We start from the raw sequence: 18,969 nt of genomic DNA on the forward strand, positions 1-18,969 counted from the left end.
AAACCAATGAATCAGGTCAATTGGCTTATATATTTTATTATTTCTTTAATCGAGTCATTTGAATAGATTATTTTTATGATTAGGTTGTTTAAAGTTCATTTCACTTAGGTTTGCTAGCAAATTTGAGTTACTTGTTTAGTTCATGGTATATTATAGTTCAAATTGTATTTTTATAATTAAATTAAATTTAGCTTATATTCATAATAATCAAAATCAGTCTTGCATTAAAGAAGATAGCAGAAAAAACTTAATTTTGACTTTCATTTGTTATGATATGCTTAGTTCATATCTTAAAATAATAACAGTATAATATCATTATTAAATTTCACATTTGTGAAGTTAATCGTTTGCGCATTAAATATTAAAAGATACATAAACAGTTGGTAAAAGTTTCTAATTCAATTGGAAAAAGATACAAGTCCATGAGTGTCCAAATTTACAATTTCAATCTCAATTGCATGAAAATATATAGGGCTAAATTTTGGCATACTCGTTAGAAAATCTCATCCCGTGCGAGTTTCTTTAACCTCATATAAAAATAGTATAACTTTATAAAAAACACAATTTTTTAATTACTTCTCAACTGAGTTTGAACCCAGATGAACGGGCGATATAACTTCGTCGATAGCTTAAAAGGTAAACTAAACTGATCAACCAACTATAGCTTTTTTTCATTTTCAATCTCAATTATAGAAAGTTACAAAATATCACCTAGTAATTTTCTGGTCACCCAACTATAAAAAATTACAAAATAATTATCCATCCATTGAATTGTCCTTTTTGTCACTAGCCGACTATAACCACCCAAAAATCTAAAAATATTGAGTAACCTAATAATATTATATATAATTGAATGACTACTAATGTAATTTACGCTAGTAAAAATATAAATAATTAAATATATTAGAATTATTAACAAGTATCATATCATATTCATTATACCCCTATTATATATTAACATCATATAAGAATTTTGTGTTGGCTTTTAAAATAATTTGAAGCAAAAAAAAAAACCTTGAATATTGTAAAAAGCATTTAGGTACCTCTTTACAACGTCATTCATTTAAACTCCAATACCAACAAAACATAGAAGAAGAAGAAAAAGCTCAAAAAGGGGCCAAGAAAAGCTATGTAAACATTCATTTTTAACTTCATTGAATTGACAATTTTTCTTTGTATTAACACCAAATAGGAAATATTTTAAAAAGAGGGGACTGACGGATAGTAAGTACCTCGGAATTCATCTGCCCAACCGCTGCTGTCGAAGCTAAGGTCAGAGCAGACAAGGCAGGTTTTATAGCAGTTGAAACTTTAATTAGTTACTATCGGCTCATCATCAATGAGTCCCTCGCCCAGAGCTCTTTGCGCAATTCTGTAATACAGAATACCCATGGTCGCCATGCAAGCCCTGCATAACACAATAGACGGTTCAGTTTTTGAATAACAGATATATGCAGTACAAAGACATCTGCAGTCTATGATTCTTAATACGAAACGGGACGAGCAAAATGATATGAGTTAGCAGTCAGGTAAAAGAAACATAAAACCAAGATTCGTGACATATAGGTATATTAACCGATATAATCAGTACAAAGACATCCGCAGTCTATGATTCTTGATACGAGATGGCATGAGCAAAATGATTAGAGTTAGCAGTCAGGTAAAAGAACGGATAAAACCCAGATTCGTGACATACAGATATATTAACCGATATAAGCAGTACAAAGACATCCTAAGTCTATGATTCTTGATACAAGATAGGACGAGCAAAATGATATGAGTTAGCAGTCAGGTAAAAGAACACATAAAACCCAAATTCGTGACATACAGGGAATGCAATTGCAGAAAAAACCAATCTTGTACCAAGCAAAAGATTTGAATACCGAATATACTTACATATATTTCTAAAGATCTTTTCTCCCTTATTTCGACCTTTCCATATTAGTTGGTTTGTCATAAGCACAAACATATATGCATAACAATCAGAAACAGGCAAGTGCATGCATATGTAAGCTAGTGGTTAGCATTGGCAGTTATCCATATCTATATATATATGTATATATGTATGTATAAGTGCTGACTTACATGATTGCCATGAAAAGTAGGATTTTTCGTGGATCCATCCGTGATGACCTTTGATGCTTCAACCAACCTTCAGGGACATCATCCGCATTGGATGCATCTTTACGCGGAGGTGCAGTCACCGGTAGAGTTGGTAATGCACTTGACCAGAAGGGAATCAACGCTCTGAGAAACTTATGACGAAGTGGACCTACAACAACAAATTATACAAACGATAAAACGAATCATGAATTTGAGATCGGAGCATATAATAGATCATGATATATCCGAGTTATCCAAAAAGATCTGAAATGAAAATAGTAGGTCATAGCCAGAGAAAAATGAAAATTCCAGTCAATTACAGAGCAGAATGGCTTCATGAACAAAGGCTTTTTTAACTTACCCCTCCTAGAATACTTTTTACGATTTCCGTCTTCATCATCTGCATAATATGAGATTTCTGAATTTTGTCGATCAGCATGAACTGTACTCTTGCGAGTTGTAGCCACAGGCTGGGTTACGTAGCAACATAGAACAAAACATCCAAGGAAACAAAAATTTAACATTCGGAAAATAACACATACAAGCAGGGAAACCAACAATTAACAAGAATAAAACTTACAGCAACAGGACTAGAAGCTTTAATATAATTCTCAGCTGAACTAGGACCATCTATCTCCATTATTTCAGTCACCGAAAGTTTAGAAGGTCCTGCAACAGTTGAGTATCCTTCATCTATTGCCACAGAGGACAATGAATTCCCATCACGATCCCTTCGTCCAGTAGAGTTCACGTTTACCAGAGGATCTGAAGCAAATGCAGGTGGAGGATGATTCCCGAACAAATTCTTCTCCATGCCAGTCTACACATTAGCAACTTAAGTCATTTAAAACATACTTAAGCAGATATGGAAGTTGATCAACTCAGAATTATATTAATTTCAACCTAAAGAATACAAAACAGATCTGAGACAGAGCATGCTAAAACTAAAATCAATCCAAATCACTTTTTCTTTTGAGCACTTCTTAAAGATTATATTTAGATGTTAATTTCAGAAGGTAATCTATAAGTTCAGCATTTCGAAGCATCAAAAGATTGAGTGGCCACCCCACATGAGGAGGGGATCTTCAACATTCTGGTGGCTGTGTTTTGAGTTTTATAATTTTGAAATAACTTTGGAAATGAGGTTTCAGGAACTATCTCATAGTTCAATGCTTTTAGTGGACAGGGAAAGAAGAGGTTTGGCTATAAACTTCCATGGCCTACATTTTACTTTAATTTTCATTGGAAGCAGTTGGTTCTGCTGATCAATACATTTGACAGGAAAATTTTGTTAGCGGAATTTACAGCATCCATTTTGGAAACCTTTACCACAGTAACAATTAAATGCCAAAACATTCACGTCACCCACTGAAAGGCCAAAATCAAGCTTGACCACCACATCGTGAAAAGCATAACAACTGACAACTAGCAAGTGGCAAGAATGACTTTGAGGCACCAATGGGCAATATGATAAAGAAGCAAAGGATGTACTCAACAAAAAGCAGAAGAAAAGATTGATAAGAGAAATATTGAGAAAAAGAAAAAGATATCTAAAGTTCACATTTAGAATGAGTGGATTTCTAAAACAACAGAAATCTAGAATGAACTCACCTGCATGATAGCCTCCTTCAGCAGTGAATGAAGACGAGATGCTGAATCTTTTACATTCTTGGGAGGCCATATCTGGGCAAGAAAGCACTGCTAAATGAGGCAAGCCAAAGAACCACTACTGGCAGAAGTTTTAACCAAGACCATTGCATATAACTGCTCTAATCCATGCATATAAATATACAAATTGAGGAATGCCACAAGAAACTTCTACAGATTCTTATACCTTAAGTAATAGATCAAAGGAATTGTTCTCACACAGGAGAGAATCTCATTTAAATTCTGTTCCAGTTATTAATATCTACACTCTGCTTCCACTAAGCCCATAGAAAAGTTTCAATTGAATAAAGTTAGAGGAAAATATCAGAAAAATGGTAATCAGCAAAGGAGTTTTCATCGACTAACTACACTGACTAGCTCCAAAAGAAGCAGCAGGACACATTACTTTTTATCATGGCCATCTCTTATCCATCAAGGTTCAAGAATAGCGTTACAAACAATTTCTCAAGTGCAAATTTATCACTTGAAAAAATAGTTAAGAGAAGGATGTTACTGTGATATAGCTGATTCATGATGATTAGAAAACTTACAGATGTAGAACATGAAGGACATGTATAGCCAGCAGGTGCAGTGTGCAGAGGAAAGCTTTTGATATGAGAAATCAAGCAATTTGTGTGTATAACATCTAAAGAAGCAAATATATATGATAAGATTACACAGCAAAAGTCAAACATGCAGTCTGTAAACAGATCAAATAAAATAAAAAGAAAAAGCTGAGGCAGTATCTAATCAGCATAAACACATACGTAAGCAACCCAACCGAGTAGTTTCAGAGCCAGCACCCTCCTCAAGCACAGCTTGGCATTTGCAACACTTGGGAGGCCAGTTATACTCTCCATCTATTACCCATTCCGAGTAAGTACGAATCTAGATCAAAATGGAAAGGAAAGTACATTATAATCCCCAAAACAGCATTCTATACAACATCTCCACTTAAAAATGGTTTGTAACACTGTCAAGCTTATATATACATGGCAGAAATTGGCGTACTAACATCATAAAAAAGCAATTTCCATGATGTTGCATATTATTTAGAAAATTGCACATAAAGGTTATCGTAAAGTAAACTATTACAGTATCCAACATATCCCAAGACATATAATTGAAAAAAGGTTGTAATCAATCTATGACCCTAAAATAGTTTTTACAAGAGTTCTAACTCTACAAAGGCCGCCACAATAAACCACTGCCAACACCAACTTTTTAGGTATAAATAGGATTATTATTTTCCTGTAGTCACTGAAGCATAACCAGTCCATTTTTATCAATAAAAGTCTTGGAAATACTGTTTTGAATGCAAATAAACTGAATGTTAAAAACTTACCACACATATTTGATGCTCAGGAAAACAGATGCATTCTCCACAAACTGGAACCTTGTGCACAAAACAATATAACTTTGTTGCCTACAACACCAAAAGGAGGAATAGATGTTTACACGATGAGATATTTGCAAAGCTTTGACCCCAACAAGATAACATAATTTCAAATTTATCCTATGCAATACACACTAGTAATTCACAGCATAACAAGCCACTCTAGCACTCCAAATATCAAGGTCAATGTTCCCGCTCTGTTCGATTCATTCATTTAAGTAATCAAATTCACATTTTCCAATTAATAAAGTCAAAATTAAGAAACAAAGAACTGAAAACGTCCTAAGATGATTAATATTTGGGATAGATCTAAAACTTGAGCAATAAATTACAAATCGCAACACATATTCTAAAAAAATGAAGTAAATTCATAATATAACAAGCAACATTCCACTTGAAATCTAAAATCTCTATTAGATTCGTTCATTTCAAATTCGCATTTCCAATTAATAAGCTCTACAATTAAGACAACGTTGATCTCAAAACAGCTAAATTCTTTTAAGACGATAACAAACTTTTTATAGATCTAAAACCTCCACCGATGAATCATAAATTGCAACACATATTTCTCAAAAATAAAAATTAAAAAATTCACCACGAAGAAATCTAAATCTACAACGCTAATACTAATAAAAAATTCATCATATGATAAAAAAATTCAAAAAAATTGATAAAAAAACAACTAATACCTTGCGGCATTTGCAGACCACCATTGCATAGAGAAGCGATCAAGCACCGGATCGATCACCTTGATAAATTCGATTCCGTTACCGTACAAAGCTACGGATTTTAGAAATGGATTGAGATGAAAAATTAGCTAGGGTTTAAGGAGAGCTTACGATTAAAAAGAAAAAAAATAAAAAAAAAAGAAGAGAAAGATCTGAATTGAGATGAATATAGCGAATTTAATTTCATACACTGAAAAAGCAATATTTAAGCTTTTGGAACAAAATTATTTTTCATCGACGAGCCTTATTTTTTTCTCTGTTATAAACATTTTCTGAGGCCGACTTCACGTGTAAGAAATAATATCTAACATCAAATTAATATATATATAAGGTTAATTCTACTTAAAGTCCCTAGACTATTGCTTAAATATAAAATTGATCCTAAATTTTAGGGATAAAGTAACTAGTCCCTAAACTTGCCAATTTTTTCCAACTTGGTCGCTGAAATTTTTTGTCCATATTAAAATCGGAACTTGAAAACTTTCCCAATTTGATCCATGAATCTGGATTTCGTTAATATGTGAAGACATAGTATTTTAAGATTGTGCCGGTTCATCATCTTAAAAATTAAAAAATATTAATAAAATCTAAAAATAAATATCATATAAGGAAATATATATTTTTAAATTAATAATAATATGAAACAATCTTAAAATGTCACATTATCATATCTTATTATAGTCCTAATTCGAGACCAATTTGAAAAAATAACCAAATTTCAGGATTAATGTGGAAAAAACTGAGGGCTAAAGAGAAAAGTTTTCAACTTCAAAACTAAAGATTATAAGATAGTAGGTTATTTTTGAAAAAAATTACAACTTTTTTGCAAAAATTATAAAATAACATTACATAATCTCGAATCTCCTGTTATTATATCTTAATCAAAATCTAAATTCAAAAATAAAATTAAGAATTTAGAATTAATGCTGATAAAAAATTCAAGAATTAAATTAAAAATATATAAATTAATGAAATTTTATCTCTTAATTTTTCGAAGAAAATGTAATAAACTTCAGATTCATTAGGAAAAGACAGAAAAATGGATTTGTGATTATTACAAGCAAAGCTTAAAAAATGGAAATATTTTAAGAAAATAATTGGAATTAATATAAGATACAATGTCCTTTTGATTTCTGTCCATCTCTACATTTCAACTCCTTTAAATATTTAATTCTATTGTTTTCATTTCTAAAATTAAGAGTCCAATCATTTCAATTTTTGTTCATTCATTTTTGACTTTTTACAATCAAATCAAAATTGAATCTAATTTAAGATGATCAACTCAAGTTTTCTAATTTCGGACCAAAATTAACAGGTCTAACATCAGAATAAAGGTTAAAATATCTCATAAATCCTTGTACTCTTCATAAATTTAAAATTTAGTCCCTATATATTTACTTTTAGGAATTTAATCCTTTTCAAATTTCAAAATTCCAGTACATCCGAATTTCCAAATCTAAAAAGTAGACGTATTGGATTCTCGAAAATAAAAATACAGTGCCTAGATTTTAAATTTGTGACGAGTACACAGGGACTTGTAGCTTATTTTAACCCAAAATAAAATAACATGAAATGCCAAAAAATTAACAGGACCATCACAGTGCAAAGAAAGTTAACAATATGATTACTTGATTGAGAAAGGAGAAAGTATTTTCAGTTCAAGTTCATACTAAATTAACCTAAAACCAAAACATTGTCTTCTAGTACCGATAAATTAGAAAACTCCACACCAATGATTCGTGCTTAAACAAAGTCCTTCCTAATTCAGACCATATAAATTCTTCAGCGGTACTGCAAGATTAAAAAACATGGAACAACAGGAAGTTAAGAAATTACTTGCCCGAAAAACATATAACATCAAGATAACATTGACCATCGGAGCAGTGTTAGCAAGCCATTGCGGCTTAACATCAAACAACAAAAGCGCCTTAGACCCTTTTGGGCAAGATGCATTCGATTAGGCACACACCGAGTTGCCATTGAACACCGTTTTTCTAAGACAATCGGAGCAGACGAGAAGTGTTCTTAAGCCGTTGCAGCTTAACATCAAACAACAAAAGTGCCTTAAACCCTTTCGGGCAAGATGCATTCAATTAGGCACACACCTAGTTGCCCTTGAACACCACCCCATTTTTTTTAAGACAATAGATGCACAAATAACCCGTCTGCTTGAAGTTCTCTTCTAAATTATAAGGAAATCATGCATCTTGGCTAGCAAAAAATAAAATAAATATTTTGGATGTTCGGAAAATTTTGGACCACTTTCCCAGCTCATTATCATGGTTATATACTTAAGATTATTCTATATACACACATACATAGACACACATAAAAACAAGTCAATATCGCGCCTTTCTTCACTTAAGTTAGCACTTCTTTTTGGCTTTGCACTACAAGTAATATAAGAATTCTAACACCTAGAACATGTTGTATGCACTTAACTAAAGTGATCAAAAGAGTAACTGGCAACGATATTAGTTTTATTTACCTTGATGAATCCGATTTCCTTGGCATTGCTACGGAAGCACTGTCTGCAACACATGAGCCCATACTTCCTAATAATGGCATGGGGGTTGCCGCACACACGGCTATATAAACAAAAAACAAAGAAAAACAAAATTCTAAGTCATCGTAAACCAAAAAGATCATCCAAAGACACAAAACCCAATTTTACAATGGATCATTGCAGAATACTTCTACATCCTACGCTGAAACAATTCATGGTGCTCCAAATTTAAGCAAATTCGATGTCATTAAAACATATGCTGCTCCGACTAAGGGTGTAATCGAGCCGAGCCAAATCTAAATAGTGGCAACTCTAGCTCAACCCAAAATTTGAGACCCATACTCAGCTCAAGTTTGTTTATTACTTTTTGTACTCAAGATCAAGCTCAATTAAGCTCGTTTGTATTCAAGCTCGAGCTTACAAATTCGGCTTGATTAATAGCTCAAGCTCAGCTTGATATTGCCAAATCAAATTCGAGTTTTTTTAGTTGAAATCAAATAGCTTGCGAACACTAATATTTCATATACACCCCTAGCTCCAACTACTCGGTTTTTGTTAAAATCATCCAAATACATGGAAAAACTTTGAAAATCTAACCATATCCATCTCATACACATTCCTTCACACTGTCACATTGTTAAATCTCTTAAGAGGCAAACGATTAACATTCTAATTCGCACGATGCAGGCACTAAAAATTTTCAACAAACCGAACTTCCGTTTGCATTCTTCTCCGCATTTATATGCTAAAAGATTAACATCTTGCACAAAGATTAATTAAGAATTAAAAAGGTTTAATAATAATAATAAAGGCAATTTCACGAAACTAAATAAGAATTAAAGGGAAGGAAACAATTACCAGGAGCGAGATCCAGGGCCGTAGGTTTTCGGGTGAGAGTTCCATACGTTAGAGTGACCCATTGTTGATTTAGCTGCTCGTCAATGGAGGCTCTGCAAGAAGCCAAAATGGAAAACCCTAGATTTCGACGGTGGAGTTTGGTCCATTGGGGGAAATTAGCGTATTTATATGGCGGAGTCAAAATGTATAATTTTTTGGTCAAAATATGCTGTTAGCACATGTACTTTTACAGAATTTTAGATTTAGTTCTCTCTACTTTAAATATGTTTTTACTCCTGCATTGAACTGTACTCAATTGGCAGATTAAGTTATAATATAAATTTTTTAATTAATGTAGGATTTGATTTCAATGCTTAAATTGGTACTTAAAGTTTTTTTTGTCCAATTAGGTATTTGAACTTAGTTTCTTTCTTCAATTTAGTACTTACAGTCAATGACTTATTTGAACAAATTTGAACTATGAAGTCAAGTTCAAGTACTAATTTGAACAAAAAAGCCAAACTTAGGTATCTAATTGGATAAAAAAATCAGGTGTCAAATTGAACCTTGAGGCTAAGTTTAGGAACCCAATTGGTAAAAAACTTAAGTACCAATTTAAACTTCAAAGCCAAGTTCAGATACTAATAATGTATATTTTGCCCATAAATAAATAAAAATAAGAGTAGTAACGTGCATTAAATTTTTTTAATTTATTTTAAGTTTTTGTTAAGGTTTTTTCCATAAAACTAAGGTTTAATGCCGAATTTGACCCTTAAATTATACAGATTTTTTTCATTTTAGTACCTAAATTTTTATTGTCTTAGATGAGATTAGTATTTAACAAACATTTCATTACCCGGTTCAGCTTTTTTTTTTTTGGTAATCATGTTGAAAAAAAAAGTTGCCACATGGCATCAATAAAAAATTGTTACGTGGCACTTTTGTTTATTTAAAACAAAGACATTGACCCACCATTGACTAGCATTGATCAACTTTAATAATTCACGTGACATTATTAGAACATGCCATATCACCCTTCTATTTTGTCTTTTAATATTATATATAATATACTGTTTAAAATTTAGAAAAATCATATATAATATATAAATAATTTTAAAAAATTAAAATAAAAATTATAAGATATATAAAGATAAAATTATATAAAATATTTAATAAAAATGAATTTTTTAAATTATATAAAACTAAAATATTATATAAAAATTGAAAATTTTAAAAATATAAATTTCTAAAATATATAAATTCAAAAATAAAAATATTATATAAAATTGAAATTTTGAAAATATATTTTCAAAAACTTTAGAGTTTTTTGGATTTTTCAAAATATATCTATATTTTTTAACTTTTAGAATTTAGAGTTTTGAAAAAAATAAAATTTATGAAAAATTTCAATTTTTATATAATATTTTTATTTTTAAATTCATATTTATATATATTTTTAAAAAAGTTAACTTTTATTCTTTAAAAAATTCAATTTTCATATAATTCAATTTTTAAAATTTATATTTATGTATTTTAGAATATTATGCATTTTAATTTTTTAAATTTGAATTATTATATATTATATTTGATTTTATATTGTTAAACAATAATTTTATTATATTAAAAATAAAAAGAAAGATGATGTGACGATTCTAATAGTCATTGGATGGTCAACGTTGATAAATAGTCAGTCAACGCTGATCAACATCGATCAACGTATTGAATTTAATCTCATGCTATTAAAAAGAATCAAATGAATTCAAATTATAATAAAATAACATCTATTATACAAAAAAATTATTGAAATTTATTTTTCAATAGTACTCAATTCTAAAAAAAAATTAAAATTATCAACAAGGACAAAGCCGTAAAATATTTTAGGGTTTGAAATTAAATTGTAATTTTATGATAGTAAAAATACAATTCTTAAAAGATTAAATCAAAATTTTATCATTTTAGAGGGTTAAAATATAATTTTATATTTACTATTTAAAAATTTTAAAGGGTTTTTATTTTAGGAACCGAGGCCTCTACCAAACTCGACTATCAACTCTATTAAACAATAAATGTTAATTTTATTTTAATTTCACTTTATTTAATTATTTTTAATAGCACAAAATTTAAATTAATTTATTTAATATGAGAGATTAATTTAATCGGATCAAGTCATTTAAGTGTAGAAAAAAATTGCAATAACAAATTAAGTAAAAAGTGCAAACAAACAGCCCCTAGCAAAGTTACACATAGTAAGCTTTGAAAAGCACACCAGTTCTGTCATAAGTATATATCCAGCCTTCATATGCTTAAAGCCCTGTTTGGCTTTCATTTGTTCACATTAATACATAATACATAAACAAAACATATAAAGAACAGATCACCAAACACTTAATAGCCCAAATAAATTCTTTCAAAAAAAAAAACCCAAATAAATAAATAAAAAGAAGACTCGGAGAGTTCATAGCCAAATAGAACCCACCTGCATCGATCGAGTTTTGGTACGTCGATTCTCAATTCGAACCTTTGGGTTTTCGATTGTCATCGAAATCTCAAATGGGTATCGATTGATTTTCGTTATAATCGCTTCGATTCTTTGAATTTTGTGCGATTGCTTTCGATTGTCTCTCGGTAATTCTTTGACCTCCCCCCCAAAAAACCTTTTCTTTGTTCTTTGTATTGGTTTTTAACTCGTAACTTTAAGCAATTATTGATTATTTGGGCTTTGAATTTCGCTTCTTTTGAGCTGAATTTCTGTATGTTGTTGGATTATGGTGATTTGCAGGTGGAAATTAGGGTTTTTGGGATTGGGATTTTAGGGTTTGAGGAATCTATGATTTTTTCATCTGGGTTTTTTATTGAAAGTTGAAGATTTTGATGCAATTAGTACCATTTTTGGTTCATTTGATGGTATTCTCTTGAGTGAAATTGGGGGAAATTTTGGATTTGAAGATAATGGTCAACCAAGATCATGTTCGGATCGATACCTTAGAGCTAAAATCTCTTATTGTAAGAAAAATTGGGCATCAAAGAGCTGAAAAATACTTTGATCAGCTCAGAAAGTTGTTTGGTTTGAAGATCGGAAAGTCCGAATTTGATAAATCTTGCGTTAAGATCATCGGTAGGGAAAGTATTCCGCTTCACAACAGGCTTATTCGATCCATTATCAAGAATGCTTGTGTCTCTAAAGTTCCGCCTTCAAAAACAATACGGAAAGTAGGAAGTAACCTTCAAGTTGGAAATGGTTATCAACGGAATTGTCTTCAATCGCTTTACGGGGACGCATTTCCTCCTTCCCCTCGTAAAGGTCGGTCCCCTGTTAGTCGGGATCGTAAGTTTCGAGACCGTCCTAGTCCACTAGGTCCATTGGGAAAGACACAAAGTATTGTACCTGAAGAGTCCATTTCCAAGGCACAAGACCAGAGCGCAACCGAGTTACTTTCACTCGGGAGCAGACCTCCACCTGATGTTGCATCCGTAGAAGACGGGGAAGAGGTCGAGCAGGTGGCTGGAAGCCCCGGTGTGCAAAGTAGAAGCCCCGTAACAGCTCCACTTGGCATCTCCATAAATTTCAGTGGAGCTCGTAAATCTCTTCCGAGTTACCACCCTGAGACTTGTCAAACGAAAGGCGAGCTACCAGATACAAGATCGTTAATAAATCGTTTACAGAAGAAGTTGGAAACCGAGGGAATTAACATCCCGGTGGATTGTGTTAACCTATTGAATAATGGCTTGGATGCATACTTGAAAAGATTGATCGAACCCTCCATAAGACTAGCCGGCCTAAGGTCTCGAAGTCGAAATTACTCACAACGAGCAGGAGAAAGATCGTTTAATGCATCAATGATGGATTTTCGTGCTGCAATGGAACTAAATCCGCGGGTACTCGGAGAAGATTGGCCTCTGCAACTTGAGAAAATTAGCCTTAGTTCCTTGGAAGATTGAGGGAGAAAAAAGTAACACTTGGTTAAAACATTAACCAACAATATAGTAGCATAGAAAATTATCATTTATGACGTTCATATTTACAATGAAATATATAGAATATGATTTAGTCTGTTTTTCTTCTTTTTCCTTAATTTTGAAGAAAGTCGATGATTAAAGTATCATTACATATTGATAGAATGAGTTTTGATGTATCATTTTCGATTTAATCAATTTTTTAATTTTTAGTTTTGATTTTTATTTTTTAATTTCAAATGGAAATTGTCCTAGCTTTAAACCCGAAAATTTTATAACCGAAAAGGTGGTTGAATCAATCAAATTAATTAAAATTCATAAAAAAATATATAATCAGTTTAATTGTCAATTTTTGTCCTACAATTTGTTTAGAAGATTTCAATTTTTAAATAATCGGGTTCAAATAATGTTGATATTTTTTACCATTCTTTGGTTGATATATACTTTATATATTTCTCTATTTATGTTTGGATGTAATGAACAAGCATATATTAAAAAAATTTAAAAAAATTCACAAACCTTAAGCTTAGGGTTTTGAAAATATTAAAAGAAGATAAGATAAAAATGGGCATGAACTCACAAAAAATTATTAATCATTTCCAAAAGGAGAGGTTTATAATGATTTTTTTTTTTAAAAAATATTAAAGTTACATTTTATTAATCAAATTGTTGTTGGTCTCTAATCCACTTTGTGGCAACCCATTTCTCACCTTTGATCACTGGACAGCTTCCATGAAGTGATGTCTGCAAATAATATTGAAACGAAGTTAGGATTTAGCTCTAACCTGCAACATAGTGTCATGTTCAACTTACCCGGTTGAACCGGAGTCTGCTAGGCCGGTTTCAATCTAAATCCAAACCATCGATTCAGTAAGTTAAGTAGATCAATTTGCAATTTGTTTAGTAACCCAACCAACTAGTTGACCCCGACTTATAATAAAATTAATAAAGGGTAAATTACACCTAAGGTCATTAAACTATTAATAAGTTTACGTTTTGATCGCTCATTTTTAAAACAGTTACAAAATAGTCATTGAACTATTCAAAAGTTTTTATTTTAATTCACTGGACTGTTTAAGTTTTTTTTTTTAGAAAAAAAAATCAATCAGCTCTAAGTAATGATTCAATGATCATTACAGTGGATCTAGACCCATCAAAAAGTAAGAACATATCTCAAACCCAATTTGATCAGATAACCAGTATCGAAAATCAGAGAAGAAAACTATTTGAATTTTAATTCGCAAGTTTGTCAACATTTAAAACTGTTTCATGAAAAAAAATTGAATTGCCGAAAAGAAGAGAAATGAGAGTTTTCGATTGGTGCTAGCAGTGTGAATAAAGAATGCCATACAACAACAATTTTTACAGCCCAATGTCTTAAATGAAAATTTTTGAATAGTTAGTTCATTAACCATTTTGTAACCTTTTAAAGTAGTGACCAAAACGTAAACTTATTAATAGTCTAGTGACCTTGGGAGTAGTTTGCCCTATTAACCAAAATAAAGAGATAACCAACTGAACCAGTCGAGCTAAATCAGTTTAGCTATTTTCGGTTATGAAACTAAAGTCTATCAGTTTCTCTTTGACAATCAATCAAGTCTTTTAAACTGAACCCACCAACTGCATGACCCTATATGAAGAAACGAAAACAATACTACTTTTTGGTGTGTTATATAACAGATATAGTAAAGCCTCAGCATTTGTTAAAAAAAAAGCAAACATGAAAATTACCGGATCAATGGTGCCGTTCAAAAACAGCGAATAGAACAAAAGTCCATCCCCTCTTCGAGGCTTTACTTTTAAACCGACGCATTGTCTGTAGTCATAGCCTTCGACGCTCATGCCATTCTGCAACCAAAATAACATGGTTGGTACCGAGACTCGGCGTAAATGCTTAATCCAAGAAGGAGAGTTAAAGCAAGTTAGTATCTTCAATGTCTACCTCAAATGGGAACATTGTTTCTCCGCCTTCTTCTACATCGGATAAATATAACAAGAATGATGCAACCTGTGAGAGAAGGTTCAATGCTAATTAAGCATGGTGTTTTAGTTCTTCAGCATCAACATTCATACAATGGCTCGGTTAAAATTACCAAAACGTGATAACAACATAACTTATCATACCAGATGGATCCAGAACTAACTTGATACCAAAATGAAACCTTTGAAGAACAAACATTAATGGATTGTTTAGTAACAAAAGGATTTACCAATCGTCTAATGATAAGTGAACTCATAACTTGCATACCATAACAAATATAAACTAAATTCTATATCCAACTATTGCATTTACACTATCAACTTAAATGCAGACAGAAAAGTAATGGTGAAGTTCACGTGTATGACCGTACCCTTTGGCTCGATTGTGGACCATATTCGGCCGGATTGAATGCATCGTAATGAGAATCATACTTCTGTCCGATCTCATACCGCAAAACATTAAATGCCTGCAATGTGTACAAATTTCGATTCGGAACAATTCAAAAGTAATGTAAAGAAAGATTTATGATTTTGATAGAAAATATGCCATGAGACTTTTTGTGGCTTATCGGTTCTATATCGATCGGGAAAATCTTAAATCAACAAAAGATGTACCTCTCCATGACTCTGTGGAATGCTTGTAACCTTTGCAATTTTTTTCTCGATCAAGTCCAAGGTTCTGGATTCATCCTCGGATGCACTAATAAATGTTCCCGAACTGTGTCCAAGCAAAGTACAAATTCAAAACAGAGTTATCAGCATTCACCAATTCAAAACATTCACTAGCACGAGGGTAAAATACTATCCAGCCTCAATGCTAACTCGGAACCAGTTAATTGAACTCAAAACCGATAAGAAATGGATAGTAAAGCATCTTAAAAGGGCACTCTACCTTGTTCTAGTTCCTTTAGTGCTTTCTTCGGTTTCTCCCTTGCGCAAAGCCAAAGTAGATGGTTTAAGGTTCAATTTCGCCATTCCAATTATATGTTCGCATTGTTCCGCAGTTGCAAAGTCAGGAAAATAGTAAGCTCGCGGTTTCCAACTTAAAACCTGTACTTAAAGAGAAGCAATCAAAGTAAGTTAGTCTACAGACAGGGCAGTTTTCTGTACAATATTTGCACATAAAATCTTTGTTCTTTTCCATTACTACTTTCCTTCGATATTCGAAAACTCCAGTTTTAGTTTCGGGTTAAACAAGCCTCAACATATACTACCTCGTGACCTATATTACTTGGACTTGGGGTCGAATGTCGGTATAGGTAAGTACCAACACATGCATCATCAAATTTTCTAAGCTTTTCTATATATTTTGTAGGATAATACTCTCAGTCTCATATGCATGTTTGAGTACGAGTCAGATATGGATATTTTAGAGAAAAGGAAGAGCTTGGGTAACATAGCTTTGAAATACACGCTAACTTGAATATTGCTACTCATAGCCATTAATCCTAAACATTTGTGTCATACCTATACCCCGCAAGCCCGCCTATCGAGTCCGTGTCCTTGACTAAGAAGAATCACCTTGCAGGTTAAAGACACCTACAAACTCAAGACCTCATGACCCCTACCATCAAGTCCACACCCCTTACATGGATACGTCACATATACCATTTTCCTGACATGACAACCCATATCTATGACGACAAAGCATCCGTAGGTCGGATAAATCCCCAAGGAGTCCGAAACCAATATATGGACTGTGGCACCTTGGGAATGATCAGAGGTAACCCCTTAAAAGCCTACGGGCATTAGGATAGGAGGCCAAGACACACTCTCTACGACTCTCCGCCCTCCAAGTAGACCATCACGAACCTCCACAATCTCCTTGTATCAAGAATTTATTTGCATATGTATCCTCTCATTTTCTGGCTTTTTACCAAAGATCAGATTTTCGATTTTTCCGTTTTTTAATCATAGCTCTTATCCCACATAAATTTATGAAACAACTTAAAATTTTTAATAATTTAAGTGATACTATCAATTACCAAAAAATAAAAGCTAATCAAATAAAGAACTAAATCAAAAGCATTTAGAATCAAATTCATCATTCAAAATCCAATGAACAAAATCAGGAAACCAAAATTCAAAAATGACCTGAAAAGGGATAGAATCAATCGAACTTTCCCCAGTCTCTCCAATTGGCATCAAATCACGATACTTATCACCTTCAACATGCACCACTTCAAGCTTTCTCAGCTTGGGTTTAATAATCGGAACATCCTACAAAATCCAACGAATTAACCGCTAAACCCAATTCAAAATGAGGAAATATTCATGTTTTATAAGTTTACCTGAGAGAAAAAAGTTGAAGTGAACAAACCAGCTAAGAAAGCAAGTGAACATAAGAAAAGGGTAGTTGCTAACCCTAGATTTCTCTTCGAGCTCTTCGATTTCCCTTTCATTTATGGATCCTTTCTCTCTCTTTTTTTCAATTTTTTTAATTCTCTGTTCTTCTTCACAGTTACAATAATGGTTTTTTTTCTTAATTATTATTATTTTTAAATTTGTATCGTCTGCAGTTTCTTATTGCTTAAGAAGAATGGACAAACGCGTCAATGGCGGGAGGGGGGACTTTGTTTTCTTTTCTTTGTTTTTTGACTTTTGAATCAGTGGAATTACTAATGCAATCCACTAAATTTTTACTAAAATAAAATAAATTGTGAAATAGTGATATTTATGGGCCCGACTTTCCCTTTCTAAAATCGGATATATCATTAATTTATTAATTGAATTGATTTGTTCGGTTCAATTAAATAAATTATTAAAAATTAATAAAAAATTAAAATATTAAGAATCTAATTCTACCAATTTTTACATGATTCAATTAGTTTATATTAATTTTAAGTTAATCAATTCACCGACCTTCTCTATCCAATTTGATCAAAACTTATTAAAAATTCATAAATATTAAAAACATTAAAATTTTAGTTCAATTGATTTTTACCTGGTTCAACCTGTTTATTTCGATTCTCGACTAATCGATTCAATTTTTTTTTTGTCTGATACCTTAATTGGTTCCGTGTCTAACTAGTCTATTTAATTCAAATAATTTTATCACTCAATTTGACTCACTTTGGGTCGAATTAGGGTTCATATATTTCAACTTTAGGCTCAAATTGTTTTGCTGGTCAGAAATAATATAGAAAAGAAAACAAGCTTATATCAGTATTTTATATATTTTATAATTAAGTTTAAATAAAAAATATTTTTTGATTATTTTTAATAGTAACACGTGTCATTTGGACAAGTTGTGCTCCGGCTTGGATTTGGAATTGAAAATTCCTTTTTGGAACTAAGTCAGGATCAAAGGATCAAACAACAATTATTTTATCGAATAAAGTAGAAAAAAAGTAGCGATGGAGAGAGACCGACCAAGAAGCAAGCCCAATGGGCCTTAGCTATCCAACCTCCGCTCTCGAAATGCTATACCTAGTGTTTATGAGTCAGATTAGGTCAAGATCCAATTATTTTTTTGTTTTTAAATTAAACTCAAGTCTGAACTGATTTGTTCATATAGCTCGTTTTACTATTTAAAAAATAGTAAAATTACTTTATATAAAACTAATTACAATAATATATAAATATTAATGTATTTTTTTATAAAATTTCTAGATAGTAAAACAGTTCAGACCTGCTCGGAGTTGAAAATATATACTCAAATTCGACTTATGAACACCACTAACTAGTACCGAAATTTTAAAATTTAAAAATAGAAGACTGAAATGATCAATTTAAAGTGTAAAGAAAATTAACAACTTACGTCGTAATACAGGGACTAATAGAAAATTTTAACCATTTTTAAACGTACAAAAAAGAAA

General features: G+C 31.7%; 4 protein-coding genes across 6 annotated transcripts; 1 reads left to right on the forward strand and 3 right to left on the reverse strand.

The window, feature by feature from the left end:
- Positions 1 to 994: 994 nt before the first annotated feature.
- Positions 995 to 6,167, reverse strand: LOC108480215 (uncharacterized). Of its 2 annotated transcripts, XM_017783124.2 has the most exons (10): positions 6,064 to 6,167; positions 5,836 to 5,926; positions 5,096 to 5,176; positions 4,518 to 4,638; positions 4,302 to 4,396; positions 3,715 to 3,786; positions 2,684 to 2,923; positions 2,465 to 2,573; positions 2,086 to 2,272; positions 995 to 1,408 (listed from the first exon to the last, which is right to left on the reverse strand). In XM_017783124.2, the coding sequence occupies exons 2-10, from the start codon at positions 5,857 to 5,859 to the stop codon at positions 1,312 to 1,314; spliced, it is 1,026 nt and encodes a 341-aa protein (XP_017638613.1). In that variant the 5' UTR covers positions 5,860 to 5,926; positions 6,064 to 6,167; the 3' UTR covers positions 995 to 1,311. The 2 variants fall into 2 exon arrangements, with proteins under 2 accessions (XP_017638613.1, XP_017638612.1); XM_017783123.2 differs by having other exon boundaries at positions 5,836 to 6,167.
- A 1,308-nt stretch (positions 6,168 to 7,475) lies between these two features.
- LOC108480984 (40S ribosomal protein S29-like) lies at positions 7,476 to 9,403 on the reverse strand. Its single transcript, XM_017784143.2, has 3 exons — positions 9,239 to 9,403; positions 8,363 to 8,462; positions 7,476 to 7,665 (listed from the first exon to the last, which is right to left on the reverse strand). The coding sequence occupies exons 1-3, from the start codon at positions 9,298 to 9,300 to the stop codon at positions 7,657 to 7,659; spliced, it is 171 nt and encodes a 56-aa protein (XP_017639632.1). The 5' UTR covers positions 9,301 to 9,403; the 3' UTR covers positions 7,476 to 7,656.
- Positions 9,404 to 11,592: 2,189 nt separating this feature from the next.
- On the forward strand, positions 11,593 to 13,268 carry LOC108480526 (uncharacterized). 2 transcript variants are annotated; one of them, XM_017783556.2, is made up of 2 exons: positions 11,593 to 11,842; positions 11,997 to 13,268. In XM_017783556.2, the coding sequence occupies exon 2, from the start codon at positions 12,167 to 12,169 to the stop codon at positions 13,154 to 13,156; it is 990 nt and encodes a 329-aa protein (XP_017639045.1). In that variant the 5' UTR covers positions 11,593 to 11,842; positions 11,997 to 12,166; the 3' UTR covers positions 13,157 to 13,268. The 2 variants fall into 2 exon arrangements, with proteins under 2 accessions (XP_017639045.1, XP_017639046.1); XM_017783557.2 differs by having other exon boundaries at positions 11,597 to 11,712.
- A 479-nt stretch (positions 13,269 to 13,747) lies between these two features.
- On the reverse strand, positions 13,748 to 17,787 carry LOC108482048 (probable prolyl 4-hydroxylase 9). Its single transcript, XM_017785152.2, has 8 exons — positions 17,443 to 17,787; positions 17,246 to 17,371; positions 16,044 to 16,201; positions 15,767 to 15,869; positions 15,523 to 15,618; positions 15,114 to 15,179; positions 14,903 to 15,019; positions 13,748 to 13,915 (listed from the first exon to the last, which is right to left on the reverse strand). The coding sequence occupies exons 1-8, from the start codon at positions 17,551 to 17,553 to the stop codon at positions 13,829 to 13,831; spliced, it is 864 nt and encodes a 287-aa protein (XP_017640641.1). The 5' UTR covers positions 17,554 to 17,787; the 3' UTR covers positions 13,748 to 13,828.
- Between the last annotated feature and the right edge of the window lie 1,182 nt (positions 17,788 to 18,969).

The sequence above is a fragment of the Gossypium arboreum genome, chromosome 1 (genome assembly GCF_025698485.1).
Source record: "Gossypium arboreum isolate Shixiya-1 chromosome 1, ASM2569848v2, whole genome shotgun sequence".
Lineage (NCBI taxonomy): Eukaryota > Viridiplantae > Streptophyta > Magnoliopsida > Malvales > Malvaceae > Gossypium > Gossypium arboreum.